Source organism: Oryza sativa, chromosome 11, assembly GCF_034140825.1.
Source record: "Oryza sativa Japonica Group chromosome 11, ASM3414082v1".
Classification (NCBI taxonomy): Eukaryota; Viridiplantae; Streptophyta; class Magnoliopsida; order Poales; family Poaceae; genus Oryza; species Oryza sativa.
Window position 1 is genome coordinate 2,308,250 of NC_089045.1, and position 15,641 is coordinate 2,323,890.

The following is a 15,641-nucleotide window of genomic DNA, read 5'->3' on the forward strand; positions in this document are numbered from 1 at the left end:
GCCACTCTTCGTCCTTCCTTCTTCCAGTGCCATTTGGAATGGGGGTATCGACCGCTTGCCAATGATGAGCAAGAGAAGCGCATTCTTGCATTACTCATGCTGATGTCAAGGCTACCCGGAGACTGCCCATCTTCATGCTTGCTTGTGTCACCACCACTCATGATGGAGCCACTGTTGGGAGTATCACGATAAAGGGGACCTGGTGGGCGATGGTGGGATGTAGAAGTCGACAATGATGGGGAAGGAGCTAGAGGCCGGGGGGAGATCGAGAGACAGATCCTGTTGGTCAGCTATACAAACCTAGGTTGCGGCGGCCTTAGATCTATAAGAAGAGCTGAGACAAAAGAGGCAGTAGGTCGGTGAGTCAACGTCAGGGCTCGAGGAGGCCGAAGAAGGAGGCTAGGGAGACCGCGAGGTAATGGAGCAGTGCAGCATGGTTTGAGCTTTTTCCCCTATTCCTCCCCAAGCGACGACAATGTCCCAATCTATTGTTCGTGTTGCTATTAGGCTTGCCGACTGTCATCGGAGCCGAAGGTCGACTCCTTGGACGACAATGGCAGCCCAGTGGTGACCATCCCCTTCCCGCGAGCTTGAGCCTTCACAAATGCCGCCGCTTGGCTTCCTCGTGCTAAGTATTTTTTCCTTTTTTTCGTCAACGCATAAAAGGATTGCACGTCAATATATTAGAAGGAAAAGATTTTTTGTTATTTTTTCCTTAATATAATACAACTTCAACTTGTCACGTCAACAAAAATCACTTTACAAAACACCCAAGAAGTCAATTTATATCATTAAGTTAGGGGAGGTGTTCTAACCAATTTTACGGATGAGGGATGCGATTTGACCAACAACAGGAGGAGGGAGTCACAATAGACATTCCTTTTCGGTGTACAAGGATGGAATAAGTTCATCTGAGGTCCCTTAACTTGTCAACGAATCCGATTTTCGTCCTTCAATTGGAAAACCAGATACAACGGGTCCCTCACCTATCAAAACCAGTGCAGATGAGGTCCCTTGGCGGTTTTGGTAGCGGTTTTGGCCGACGTGGCGCCTACGTGGCTAATTTGACTTGGTCTTCATCTGATGTGGCATTGACGTGGCGCTTATGTGGCAATTCGATCAACAAAAATAATAAATTTCGTGGGACCCACATATCAGTTTCACACATAAATTAATAAAAAAATGGTGGACACACATGTCAGCTTAAAAAAAATATGTGGGGCCCACGTGGGCCCCACAAATCCCTCTCGGCTCTCCCTTGTCCTTGCGGTGGAGCGAAGGGGCGGAATGGCGGCGGCGGAGGTGGCCAGAGAAGGAGGAAGCCGGCGAGCGCGGCAGCTCCACTCCGTCGGCTGCTTCGGCCGCCCCGCCGCTCCGCCCGCGATGCCCAGCAGAAAAGAGGATGAGGCAGCGGGAAACATTGTTGTTTATCTGCATGATAAACAACAATTGTTTATCCTTATATTTCATCTTGCTAGTGGGAATTTGATCCTGACAGTTTAGCTTTGACCATCAAATCAATTGTTGTTTCAGCAAATCGAGCTTGGAGTGCAGCGACGCGCCGAAGTCGCCGTCTGACACCGGTTCGGGGTCGTCCGCCGCCGCTGCGCCGCGCGGGCGCTTGGGGTCACGGCGGTAGTCGGCGTAGTCGTCGACGAGGCGGTCGAGCACGTGGTGTGCCTCGCGGAGCTTCTTGGCGAAGGCGAGGATCGATGCGTCCTTGGCGCGCGTCTCACGGGCAAGGCGGGCGCGCGCGTCCTGCAGGTCGAGGGTCTCCTGCAGCTCGGCGACGGCCTCGAAAAACTGCATCTGGAGCGTGTTGAGCAGCGACAACGCTTCTTGGTGTAGGAGAGTCGCCTTCTTGGTGTAGGAGATCGGGGCCGGGAGTGGCGGCGGAGAGGAGAGTGGAGATGGGGAGAGAGAGGAGGAAGAAGAAGAGGGGGGGTGAGAATGACATATGGGGCCTACGTGGGTCCCACCTTTTTGAATTAATTTGTGTGAAAGTGACGTGTGGGTCCCATGGGGTTTATTATTATTTTTAGATCGAATTGCCACGTAACCGCCACGTCAATGACACGTTAGATGAAGACCGAGTCAATAGCCACGTAGGCGCCACGTCAGCCAAAACCACCGTCCAAACCGTTAAGGGACCTAATGTGCACTGGTTTTGACATTTGAGGGACGTGTTGAATCTGGTTTTCTAGTTGGAGGATGAAAATCGGATTCGTTGGCAAGTTAAGGGTCATTAGGTGAACTTATTCCTACAAGGATTGGAAGCGTACCAAACCCAAAGGCCTGGAAATTCTGAAGATCTGGATTAGGAAGCCTCGTAGCGAAGTGGTTCCACCATCCTTTTGCAGGCCTAATCGGGCCCAGGCCCACGTCAACCGCAGCGGCGATCACTCCACCCCACATCTCGCCGGCGAGCACGGGCGGAGCCGGCGGCGAGGGAGGCGACCTCAGTTCCTCGCCGTCTCCGTCGACCTTTCCCCGCGCCGGTGAACCCTCCCGGATTCCTCGCCCTTCCCCTTCCCCTTCCCTGTGAGCTAGTTCCCTCGCCCTCCCCCATTACCGCCTCGGCTTCTATCTGCTCTGCACTAATCGGTGAGCCCCCTTGATCGCTTCCCAGGAACTCCTCTTTTCACATATTCTTCTTCCGAGACAATATCTCGTCGAATTTTTTTCCGCCGACGAGCGTCATGTCGAAGTTAATAGTAGGAGAAATGATCTTCTGCAAACGTTTGTTTTTGGGAACCTGATTTATTACAGGAGGGTTGCCTGCTCATGGATTAAGCTGTTGCCTGCATGTTTAATGTTAAGTCTCTAAATTTTGCGGTGATAATGTATTACTCCGTATAGAATACCCTCATACTGTATAGATCATTTGGGCATTTTGTCTAGGAGTATCATCTTATCTGGACCGATTGGCTACATGTAAACAATGCTTATTAAAAGAACCATAATATTGGAAATTGAAAGATCAATTTGTAAGTCACCTCAATTCATGATGGCAACATGTGTTTGCCCTTTCTTCCACCAACCTAGTCATCTAGATAAGATATAAACTGTTGGTTGAGAGAAGCATGAATCTTATTGATGGTAGCATGTGTGGAGACAGTAAAGCATATATAGAGTAATGGAACGATTTCTTCTGTATTGGTGAAATCTCGGTTCTCAATACATGTGAATTAAAGTTGTTAATCTTGGACCACTATAGCTCACTAGCTCCGTTTGTTTATATTTTACCTCACATGTTGCTTGCATTGTGTATTACGGTATTACCTCCCTTTGTTCAGCAGAATCATTTCTACTGCATATTCCCAACCCCAGATCTGAACTATATGTATCAGTTTTCAAGATTTTGCTTCAGATCTAAGGGAAGCTTAGTTTCAGTTTAGCTGTTTTATGACTTTTGATGTCCAGCCTGCTAATTTCTAGTTCTAAGAGCTGTTGTAAAATTTGTCCTACACCACAAGAATGTAGTATGGTTTTCAGTTGTATCCCCCCCTTACCAAAATATTAGTTTCTGTAAGGTTTCCAAGATGTTACCGTTTATAACTTTGTAATAATATATACAAATAAAATTACAGTACTATGAGACCTTCTTTGATCACAGATCTAACAATGTAGTTTGCGCATATAGCGGAACTCCATACCTTTATACTTATTGGGTAGTAAAACTTAAAGTTAAATGGCATGGATTCTACAGTGATAAATAGAAATAACCACACAAATAATTAACAACCAGGATTCTGAGGAAAAATTATCTGAGCCTCATGGGAAGACAGTTTGGTACGTCCCTTGGATGAGAACATCACAGGTAATTTTCGTACCCCATTTTGCATTAATTACTAGTAAATTGTTTGCCAGTGGCATTACTGATCAATAAAAGCTGCATCACAGTCCTCATCCTCATTATGTTACTTGTAGACTAATATTTTAACATGAAGTCAGTCTGAAAGTAGGAAGTATATGCATTGGTGCCACTGAAATATTTAGTTATAGGCTGAGTGCTTCACCATGAACTTTGGTGGTATGGTAGGAGGTAAAACTTGTGCTTTCACTGCGAAACATATGAAAAGCCACAAGTATTTTCTGCACATTGCACTGAACAAATATATATTCTGCCTTATGTAGTTATGTACATCTCAAAACAATACCATCTTCAGTTTATTTTCTAGGGATTGTGTTTGAACTGAAGTAGCAAATCACTCCAGGCCCAGTTTCTGTCATAAACTGGGTCAATTCCTTTTCTTCTTAATATAAAACAGGAACCCCTGTCCTCCTCCTCGAGGTTTACCTTGGGGCAAAAAAAAAACCCTGAAGTGTCGTAAGTTCAAGCATGATAATGGGTCCTGTTGTTTTAGTGATGAGATATATAGAATATGTAATACTCTATAAGTTCATTCATCAATACCCATGCTCAAGTAAATCCTATTTGTTTGAATGATAAAAAAGTTCACGGTTTAGTTCAAGCTCTTTATTATAAGTGTGGCAAGAGCAAGAGTGCAAGACCTTGGTCATGATGGAAAAGGTGAAAAAAGAACTGAAATCGTCAAGCTGACACAGTTCATCACAAATGGTTGCAGGATTTACCTGTACTTAACTTGAATTTGTCATAGAAGATTGCTCTTATCTATCATCGTCTGCAGAAATTTTGAGTTAGGTTATCGCGACCGGTGTTTGATTTCAGAGCTCTTCATTAACACTTTAACTCTGTAACTTGTATTGGAGTAATGGACTGAAAACTGCCAATGCCCAGTTCTGTCGATTCAAAATCGATCAACTGGGTTTTCCTTCTTGATTCACTGATTCATTCACACGATTCATTAAGAAGGTGAAGGTATGCGACTCCTGATATTTAAGCACAGAATATTTCACTTAAGAGTTACTAACATCCAACAACTAATGAAAGCACATTGTTGACAATTGACAGGACATGAAACTCTTTTTTTTTTTCCTTTTTCCATTGTTCCCCGACCTCAGCCAAGTTGGGCAGCTACTTGCCTTGGAAGGGTGCTCGAAGGCCATGTGCAAGGTTAGATTAAACACCATATTATTTTGCAGCCTACTATAGGAAAAGGTTCTCTAGGTCTGATTTCTCTGTTTGTTTTCACTTTAATTATCATCTGGCAGCTTTATAATTTTGGTTCCTGTTTTGCTTTCACCTCTTTTGCATATTAAAAGGTGTAAAGAACAGAGGTGTGTGAGCTTCTCCCGCCACTTTGTTGTTTTTATATTACATGAAGCTTGCAAAAACGTTTCGTATCAGAATCCCCACTTTCTTTGGCTAATTACACAATACTACCATCACGTCTCTTTAATCAAAGCTTATTGGTAATCGCCTCTATTATATTAAACCTTGGGAGGCGAGTTTTGGCTTCTTGTGAGTACTCTTGAAGCAAGTACAGCTATCCATTAATCCATACCCCAACTGTCAATATCTCAACAAAACTTTCCTTATATTTTCCTTTCTTGTTATGGCCTAACAATCAGAAATGTGTTCTTTGGTTCCTGATTGTTAACCGTTTAGTTTAGCAGTCTAACATAAAAACCAATAGGTATGTCTAATTACACTAGTATCAGTACATGTTTGCCATTAGAGGGAGAATCCTTGTTAATGCATGTTTCAGTATCTGAAATGCAATAAATGCAATATCTTTTACTTACAGTGTACTACATTGCGTATCCAACCATTGATCCGCAGCTCACATATCTCCCCATCTTTTGCACTCGCCACTGCACAAATTTTGCTCCAGCTAGCTGTTGTACTGCTTCACAGAGTTACAGCGTTAGCACTGTAAGCTTTTGTTTCCAAGGAAAGGGATACTGAAACTCCCTCTCACCCGCTCAAGTTGTTACTACTCTGTAGTCTGCACAACTAATTTCTCTGCAATTTGTTGAGTAGTATTTTACACTTGATACTCCACTGTTTTTGTTTCTGCTTCTCTTGTAGTCTGGTGCTCCTTAAGTTCTTTTACCACCAGTAGGAGTTTCTTTCTCATTGTCATTGGGGATAAAAAAAAGGGTATGGATGGGATAGCACCGGAGGCCTTGTTTATTCATACCCATCTATTTGTTTTATAACAACGAGGATTTGGAGCTTTTACAGTTACAGCGCATCATGGATTTGACTGGGCTTTTTTTATTTTTCAACTTTGAATTAACTCCAGCTACTACACTGATTTCCCGAAAGGCAGAGCTTTACTCCTTTCAGTCTTATCCCCTCAGCGCCAGTTGGACAGCTGTTCAGGCTGTTTTTTTTTTAACGAATGGCTGATTAAAAGAAATACAGAATTGGTTTTTCATGGAAAGGTATGCAGACCTCCCTCATTTGCTGTTTCTGGAGTACGTTGGGCTAGTGTTTGGAGACTGACCAATAATACTAGGAAAATGGGTTATGTGGGATTTTTTTATAGTTTTTTTTACAAGAACTGAACTAACTCATGAATATTCTTGCATTCCAAATAAATCCTAATTAGTTCTATTGTCTTTTTACACTATTTGGAACTGTCAAAGATTGAGACACCGTTCTATCTTCTTCCATGTTTTTTATATGAGCATGAAATTCAAAACACGAGAAAGATAGGGAATCATTTCTTTCTTATTTTTAACTATGTAACGACCATTTTTTTAGAATAACCGATGCTGTTTATTTTACTATATAAAATTTGACCATGGATAGGAAGATTAGGGAACACTTTAATTTTTTTTGTTAATACTATGTAACGGCCTTTTTTTCCGGAATAACCGGTGTTGTTTATTTTACTATATAAAGTTTGGCCATGGATAGAAAGATTGGGAAACACTTTAGTCTTGTTTAAACTATGTAACGGCCTTTTTTTTTTGGAATAACCGATGTTATTTATTTTACTACATAAAATTTGACCAGTTATAGATTTAAAATTGTTCAACGAGTGAATTAATGTTGTTGTAAAATGATTCACCGAGTGAATTAATGTTGTATTGTATTAATTCTAGATTTTCCATGCAAATTAAAACTTTTAAGTTTTTATAAAAATCTGTTACTAAAAATAGTGGCCAAAGTTTTACTGTAAACACAATGATTTCAGTTATTTAAAAAGGATGGAGGGATAACTTGCTGTACAATAGCTATTGCCCAAAGTACTGAACTGCAGGGCACATCCTCCAATGTGATTGCTTTTTTCTTGCTGACTTTATGATATAAACAACAAAGTGTGAAGGAAAAAACAGGGGAAGGAAAGACATACTGGTAAAGAAGAATTAGACAAATATACAGTGGTACAAATTTAGAATAAAAGAATCTTACTTGGACATTTTTATAGGGTTTGCATAGCAGATACTTCCTCCATTCTTGAATAATTGTTACTGTTAACTACAACCGTCTCATTCTAAACAGAAATTACTTTTCAATTATTACATTATGATGGATCGGAGTTATTCGCTTATATTTATGATGGCATATACTTCGATAATATCACATATTTTTAAGTATTTTTTTTACGAAAAGACAAACTGCCAAGTTTAAATTTGAATAGTGTAAGGGTCAATTTTATTCGAGAATGGAGGAAGTAACTAGATTCAATAAGATTACAGCATATGACAAAAAATATTGGCCTTAAAATGTGCCTTATGCTGTCATGTAGTCATGCTAACAAAAAAAATGCAGACTAGGGTTAAATATTATTTTTGCATTTAGAAATAATTATATTGGTATTAATCTGAAGTTTTAATTTGTTCCTACATCAGATACATTTCGCATCTTTATTTTTCTCACCATTTTTTCTGAAGACATCGTGCATCGCATTGGTTATGTCTACTGTTCAATAAAATGGAGGTACGTACTCGTATGCTGTACTACGTACTCCAGTACACTTTTTTTGCAGTCCAACCAATCAGCCAAGTTGGTCAAAGGAGAGAGAGCGAAAGAGAGCAGGAACCCCGCCATTCCTGTGCAGTTTCTGCCCCAAAAATCTCATTTTTAATCATCCCATTTTTTTCCCCTGTCTTTAAAAATCTTCCTCCATGAGACTTCGGTAACAACAGCTACTACTGGTGCCTGGTAGTAACCAGACACAGAGGGAAAGCAAAACAAGAGTGGGTGTCTCCTGTTGTCTGTCTTCCTCCTCGTTTGAGCTCCAAGCAAGCTTAGCCAAGAAACACCATAAAGAAGAGAGTGAGAGAGAGTGTGTGTGTGAGAGGAGGTGAGCTTCTCTCACATGCACATGGAGGGAGGGGAGGGCATTGCTGTAGCAGGTGCAGGTGGTGGCCATGAAGCCGGCTTCGGTTTGTTCAGAGCGGCCGATGTGACCATGACAGAGGCGCAAGAAGCAGCCAAGGAGTACCAGTCTTCTCCCTCCTCGCCGTCGACGTCTCCTACTCCTTCCCCGCCGCCGGTTGCTGCCTCCGGCCATGGAGGGGAGGCCGCTGCAACGCCGACCATGTGGAGTTTGGGCGGCGAGAAGATGCCGAGTGAGGCTGCAGGGGACAACGGCATGCAGATGTCAGGCCACAGTGAGCATGCTAGCTTGAGCTCCGGACGGCGTAGGGGCCGGCCAAAAGGGTCCGGGAGACGCCAGATCCTAGCCACTCTAGGTCAGTATCTCCCTTCCAAAATCCCAAGTTTATTATACATTTTTTTGTGTGTTTGGAATATACTCATTTTTCCATTTTTGCTGGTTATTTTCTTGCTATATTCGCCATCGTTTGTGGATTTTTCTGTTTCATTGCCTTGGATGGGGTCCAGTCAGGGTGATGTGTAAGCTGCCTTTTGTGCTGAAGGAAGGCTAGCTAGTCAATAACCGTTAGTTAGCACAGTCCTGTTCTGCTGTTCTTGTATTGTCGCATTCGTCCCCTATTTTTGTTCAAGTGATTATTTTTGTTTTCCCCCCTTTCTTCTCAGTTGGTACTAACCTTACTTTTGAAGATTTTGTCTAATTTCTGTAGATTATTATAATGCAATTAAGGTTTTGTTTCACATGGTCTTGTAGTCTGGTTATTCAGAAAATGCGCATTTGCTTGACTGATTGGTATTCTGCAATGCTTGTAAAGGGGAATGGTATGCGCTATCAGCTGGAGGGAGCTTCACCCCTCATGTCATCATCGTAGGCACAGGGGAGGTAAACCCTCTATGTTATTATTCCTTTTTCACAGGTCATGACTAGCTTGGCATTGTGATCTGGTAGCGAGAGAATGAACACTGACTGTTCTTGTGCAATCCGTTGGTACTTGGTAGGATGTGGCGGGGCGCATAATGTCCTTCTCTCAGAAGGGTCCACGCTCGATTTGCATCCTCTCTGCCAATGGGACCATCTCCAATGTGGCATTGAGCCAGCCTGGCTCGTCCGGTAGCACCTTCACCTACGAGGTATGGAATGGAGTTGCATCTTATGATGGTTCTATGATACTTGGCAAAGTTGTGATCTTTGACCTGCTAGCTTTTGTTAACTTTTGATGGGTATGTACAAAGTCCTGAATAAGCTGAACCATTTTGGTCTATTTAGTTTGGGGTCTTCTCTACCAAGTCTTTTAGGTCCCATATCACCACTGTAATAAATAACGGAGTAAATACGACAAATGGTTTTCTTGCCTAAATGTTCTATGAGGGGGTATATTTTGACATTTCATCTGTTTCATCTCAATTATCTGAGTCTTAAGTCTTAGCTACCTCATGTAAGATGCTCTTGAAGGTTTCGTCACTAAAAGTCGGTAATACTCTGCTTAAATGACTTTACCATTTTTCGCTCCATCCATGATAGCTCACATTGATTTTGGGCAGTTTGTGTTATCGCATATTATGCATGACTGAAAGTTGTACATGAGGCTCAGGAACATCATCCTGGAAACAGTCAGCAACTAGCATGGGATGTGTGCTAAGGGTTAAGGTGTCCCATCCATAAGACCATAACTCCATATATATAACTGCAAGCATAAGAGACAAAAAGTTTCATTTGGATGGCCGTATGAGTGTAGGATAACAATTTAAGAGAAGTCGTCATATATCCTGCATATGAGTTTGTATTTACGGTGCTCATTTTCAAACTCTTAAGACTAAATCATCTCGTATATCTGATTGTCAGGGTCGGTTTGAGATTCTGCAACTGACTGGCTCCTTTACAATGGCGGAAGAAGGTGGTCGGAGGAGAACTGGTGGGCTCAGTGTATCGCTTGCCGGTCCTGATGGCCGTGTCGTTGGTGGTGTAGTAGCTGGGATGCTGCGTGCCGCAAGCCCTATTCAGGTAAAAAGAGAACTGGGCATCTTCTACCAAATCAACCAATACACTCAACAATTAACTCAACAAGACATAAAACATTGATCTCCTCTTGTCTCATTGCCATTGTTAAACGCAAATACCATTTTTCCCTGTTCACTAACACAAACCTCTTGGACAGGTGATTGTGGGGAGCTTCCTGCCCAACAGCCTAAAGCAGCATCAGAGGAGGATGGGCCTACAACAGCAACCATCTGCTGCCCCGGCACTACCACCGCCTATGGCTCCACCTCCTGTGCTCACAGCTGCAATGCCTATCTCTCAGGCAGCTCCTGGAACTAATGGTTGCCATGCGCCGCAGGTCTCATCTATGCATCCGCAAGCCCACACCGGTGTAATGGAGCACAGTGCAACAGCCAGTGGCGCCATGAACCTTAACAGCTCAAGCTCCACAGGTTTCACCATGGTTGGGTGGCCAGTCAGCTCACAGTCCATGGGGCACAGGCCTTCACCTGACATCAATGTCTGCTTAACTCCTCAGGAGTAGCATCAGCTATTGAGCTATCATCTTTTGTCACCCCCATCCCTGACACATTTTGTAGGGCATGGCTGTTAATCTTTGCCATGTGCGATGACAAATTATGGGCTCTATTCTAATCCATTAGGTCTGCGGTTTAATTTTGGGGGGAGAAACTAGGCAAGACTAAGGACAATTTAGCCAGAATCTGACAGAATGTGATAGTCTATTAGTTGCAGTTGCCCTCATCTAATTGTTAGGATATGTCATTGTGTTGGGACATCTGGTTTGTGATTCAGATTTCATTCTCGCTGTTGCTGGCTCTTGTACTTTTGCATTATGTGTGTTCCTTGGAAGATTTGGAGCTTTTGAAGCCTGTTCTACTACCACCTATAGTCCTACTATCCTATATAGTGCTAGCGTCATTCTTGATCGGTTGCTCTGTTTATCGGGCTTGTTCACTTTGATGCCATTTTCAAACTTACCAAATTTTAGTAATGTTGCTAAAAAAGTGGCTACATTTAGTTTGCTACCAAATTTTGATAACTATATAAGAAATCTTGCCAAAATTTTGGTAAGGTTTTTTTTGGCAACAAAGTGAACAGGCCCATCGTAGATCTCTAACGTCTCAGAAATGTGCTTGTCTTCTTTTAAGTAAACACAAATGTATTTATCGGTCAAACCCCATCTGGAAGAAAATAAATTCCTACTGAATACCTGAAACAATTTTTCTGATATTCCAAACAAAAATGTATAGCGCCCGATCGTCTATTGGCTTTCTTTTTTGTTTGCTTGCATTCTCTGCATTATTGTGGTTGACATCTGCGTCATATTTGTGAAGTTGGTTTGTATGGAGTTTTTGGTTTGAAAGCCATACCAAAGTATTGGCACTTTACATAGCATAGTCAGGGGTTGTCTAGATTAATGCTATTTCAAATCATACTCTTTTTTTTATAAAGTTGTCAAAGATGTGTGTACATTTAGTTTTTTACCCAACTTTGGTAAATACATAAGGAATTAGGCAACTATACAATAGTGGCTATTCTGCCAAAACTTGCAATATTGTCAACTTACTAATGTCAAAATTTGATAAGTTTATTTTGGCTATAATCTGAACAGCCCCCGAGTTTGTATCAGTCTTTAGGTCGCTGAGGATATCTCGGATCATGAGTAATGAAATTTCTGGTTTGCCTAAAAGAAAAAATATATTTCCGGATCAATGTGTTGACTTGCCGTCAAACCTTGCAACGGGCTCATACGATCGAGGATAGGCTATACGAGTCCATATATACATTTTTTTTTCTAGTGAACTGCTCTTTTTCTGGTCTTTTTGGGAGCTGGTGGTTGCTCTTCGTGCGACCTAGATGCGACATGGGGTGGAGACCGGAGAGGGCGGAAGAATCCGGTTTTAAACAGCATGTATATTTTGTTAAATATATTTGTAATAGAAACATTTGGAGTTTTTACATTATCAAGATTTTCATAATAAGGTAGTAAACTCAACAAAATCCACTGTAAATTCGCCACGATAGAAAGACGATGAGGTAAAATTCTCCGACATCTCTTTTGCTACGAGCCTACGGGATATTAGAAGCATTTCATTATTTACCTGTTGACTTTATCGAATGTTTTTTCAAAAAAAATAATACAACTTTAATGAAAATTGTGAAAATAGATATTGATCGATATAAATCCCAAATTTAGCACCGTGTTGAACAACCGTAATTTGATAAGATACCTATCAAACAACCATTGTAAAATTTTACAGATATACGTGTCGAACAACGGCCGTTCGACAGTATAGTTGACTTGATTAAAAAAAAATAGCAAGCATATGGGGTGGCCTATCAAACTCCCAAAGTTCGATAGGCCCCACAACCCACTCACATGCATGTACGCACATCCCAAGTTCTCGATTTGTTTAAACCCTATTGAACAACGATTTGTTCGATATGGTGTTAAATTTGTGATTTCAAACAATCACCATATACTTTTTACAATTTTTCATTAAAGTTGTATTATTTCAAAAGAAATTATGACTTTATCAGCTGCTTTTGAGGTCCTTTTCGCCTCAATTTATTATGAATTAAAGTTGATTTTGAGGTTTTATATTGCAGTTTATTTTTTATATTAACTTCTAAAGTCGTAAATAATACAGATATCAAACTTTTAATAGTAAATTATTCATGAATTAACCCATTTATATTTCTACTGCAAATATTATTCTCCGAGTTGAAACTAAAGATATGGAATTCCGACGACGTATTTCATGGAGACGCTTTGGGCATCCAAAGACACCTCGCCCGTGCCCGTTCCACGGGCAGGGTTTAAAATTTCGAAATTGAATTTTATGCCAGGGTTACCGAAATTATCAAAATTTTGAAAATTTCGGTAATTTCTGGCAAAAATTATTTGAAATTTTGATTGATTTTGAATAAAATTTGATCAAATTAAAAAAACCAAAAAAAATGGACGAGATTTGAGCATACCGGTAGGGGCCAAATTTCGGAAATTTCGAACCACGGGCACACAGGCACATGCACGTGACGTGACGTGGCGGGCTCTATCCTGGCTTCATCTAGAATGTCGCCTTCCACCTCCTGCCACCTTCTCCCCCTTTCCAGACTCCTCTCCACTCCTCCTCCACCGCCCCCGCCGCCTATATACACACCCGCTCGCCGCCGCCTCATCACCAAGAACGAGAACCACATCGAGCGAGCGATCCGTCGCGCACCAGCTTAATCTACCAACCAGTTCGCCGGAGAATTCAGGTGAGGATATATGGCGTACATGCGGGTGACTCACCGGGACGAGGAGGGGAAGAAGGTGACGGAGAAGGTGCCGATCCCGGAGACGCGGCGTCCCGACACCGCGAGGCACTTCGAGCGGAAGCTGGAGGAGCAAGGGTTCCACCGCCTGGAGCGCCACCCGGCGAACGGGCCCGCGCGGGCCGGCATCGGCGCGCCGCCGCCCAAGTCCGGCCGCGGCGGCAAGTTCACCTGGGAGGGGCCCGACGGCCCCGTCGACGCCCAACTCCAGCCCGCCCCGCCCGCCGTCGATCCCAACGACCCCAACTACGACGAGGGCGACGGCGCCGGAGTCGACGAGGAGGTTGCCAAGGAGGTCGTCATCGGCGAGGTGGAGGTCGCCAAGGTCGCCGAGGCCAGGGACGGCGTCGACGTCGTCGCGCCGGCGCCGCTGCTCCAGCAAGAGCAGCAGTAGTCGAGTCTCGCGCCGCGCCGCGCCCGCCATTAGCCATTTCGGAGCTGATGTCTAATGGTCGTTGTGCGTTGTGTGTGACTGCGTGTGTTTTGGGTTCTAAACTGCTATAATTACTAGTCTCCTCAGTCCTCAGTGGTTTGCATGCATGTAAAAAATCGTGTCTCGTTTAATCAATAACGGTAAACATGGATTAACTGTGGATTAGTTTTCAACTCCGTCACCTGACGGCGGCGCCGGCCGCCGGAGCAGATTCGCGTTCGGCCGGCAGCCGGGCACGGGCCCAACGAATAAGCAGATGGGCCGTGTACAATATTCGGCACGCGAGTAATTGGGCCTTTGAGAAAGTATGATATTGCGGGCTCAATTTTATAACGGACGAGTCCAGAGACGTCTCTTTATCTTATCCTAAACTACAATAGCAGAAATTTTCATCAACTTCCAAAATCAAATCGGGTTAAATTAGATCTCATAGCATCGAGTTTAAATTGTATCATAAACTGCAATACCATAAATCTTCGTCATCTTCTAAAACCGGGTTAAGAAGAATAGTTAAGAAGAAGACGTAGTGGCGTTCTAGTTAAGAAGAATAGTTAAGAAGAAGACGTAGTGGCGTTCTAGTTCTAGTTAAGAAGAAGAAAATAAAGAAAAATGAGACCCACATGTAAGTTATCACCTCACTCTACTTCCCTCCTCCTCTCCTCTCTTTCACTTTGTCTCAACGGCAAACACTGGGGGTGAGCTTCGATCTTAGCCTCATCGGCGAGCTGGGTAAGCAGGAGCACCACGACCAGGCACCGGAGGTCATGCGCAAGTCCGTCGTCCTCAAGAACAGCTTGGCGACATGCCGCTATCCAAAGAAGTCTCACTCCATCCTCATTGCCAGCGGCGCCGACGACATCGGTAGCCAGTACGGCGGCTAGCTAGACCATCACCTGGCAAGTGGCAAGGCCTCGCTAGGAATAACCTCACCGCCGACACCACAATCGAGGGTGGTGATGCCGGCGGTGAGGTTGTTCCCGGTGAGGCCCTGTCAGGTGATGGTCCAGTCGCCGCACTGGCTGCAGAGCAGCTGCCGAGGTCGTCAGCGTGGTAGGTAGCGATGAGGATGGAGCGAGTCTTTTTGGGCAACGGCAGCAGCGCCACGTCGTCGGGTTTGCCGTTCTTGAGGAAGATGAGGGACTTGCGCACAGCCTCCTGCGTTGGGTCACGATAGTCTTTCTTGCCCAGCTCTCCAACGAGGTTGAGGTTGGAGCTTACCACCGGTGCTCGACGGCATGGAGGAGATGAGAGGAAGAGAAGAGAGGAGAGGGTAACTTGGAAGTATTGGTTGAAGTGAGGTGGCCACTTACAAGTGGGCCCCATGTATATTTTTAAAATTTTCTTCATTCTGACTAGGATGCCATGTCAATAAAGTCATCTATTCATAATTTCATATTGCTATGAGGTCTAATTTAAGCCAGTTTTGTAAGTTGAGGGGCGATTTAAGAATACGGTTTAAACTCCGATAGAAAGATGAGGAATGTCAGGTGGACTTATTCCATTTACAACGGAAGTATTCGTGTCAGTTGGGCCCACTCAATACGGGCACACATTTTGCTAAGCTCGACGTAGTTTTTGGGCCTTCATGCTAAGTGGGCCTTGACATTAGTAATGGAGGCCGAAACGGTATATTGTCGCACGTGCGGGCCCAATTAATGTGCGAAAAAAGT

The 15,641-nt window shown here is 43.4% G+C and overlaps 2 protein-coding genes across 2 annotated transcripts; both read left to right on the forward strand.

Annotated features, from left to right (window-relative positions):
- Window positions 1–8,020: 8,020 nt before the first annotated feature.
- Window positions 8,021–11,096, forward strand: LOC4349778 (AT-hook motif nuclear-localized protein 7). Its single transcript, XM_015759660.3, has 5 exons — window positions 8,021–8,577; window positions 9,034–9,101; window positions 9,218–9,349; window positions 10,062–10,220; window positions 10,375–11,096. Exons 1-5 carry the CDS (start codon window positions 8,202–8,204, stop codon window positions 10,738–10,740), a joined length of 1,101 nt encoding a protein of 366 aa, XP_015615146.1. The 5' UTR covers window positions 8,021–8,201; the 3' UTR covers window positions 10,741–11,096.
- A 2,305-nt stretch (window positions 11,097–13,401) lies between these two features.
- On the forward strand, window positions 13,402–14,144 carry LOC4349779 (uncharacterized). The gene has a single exon (XM_015760396.3). It carries the CDS (start codon window positions 13,492–13,494, stop codon window positions 13,930–13,932), a length of 441 nt encoding a protein of 146 aa, XP_015615882.1. The 5' UTR covers window positions 13,402–13,491; the 3' UTR covers window positions 13,933–14,144.
- Window positions 14,145–15,641: the final 1,497 nt, after the last annotated feature.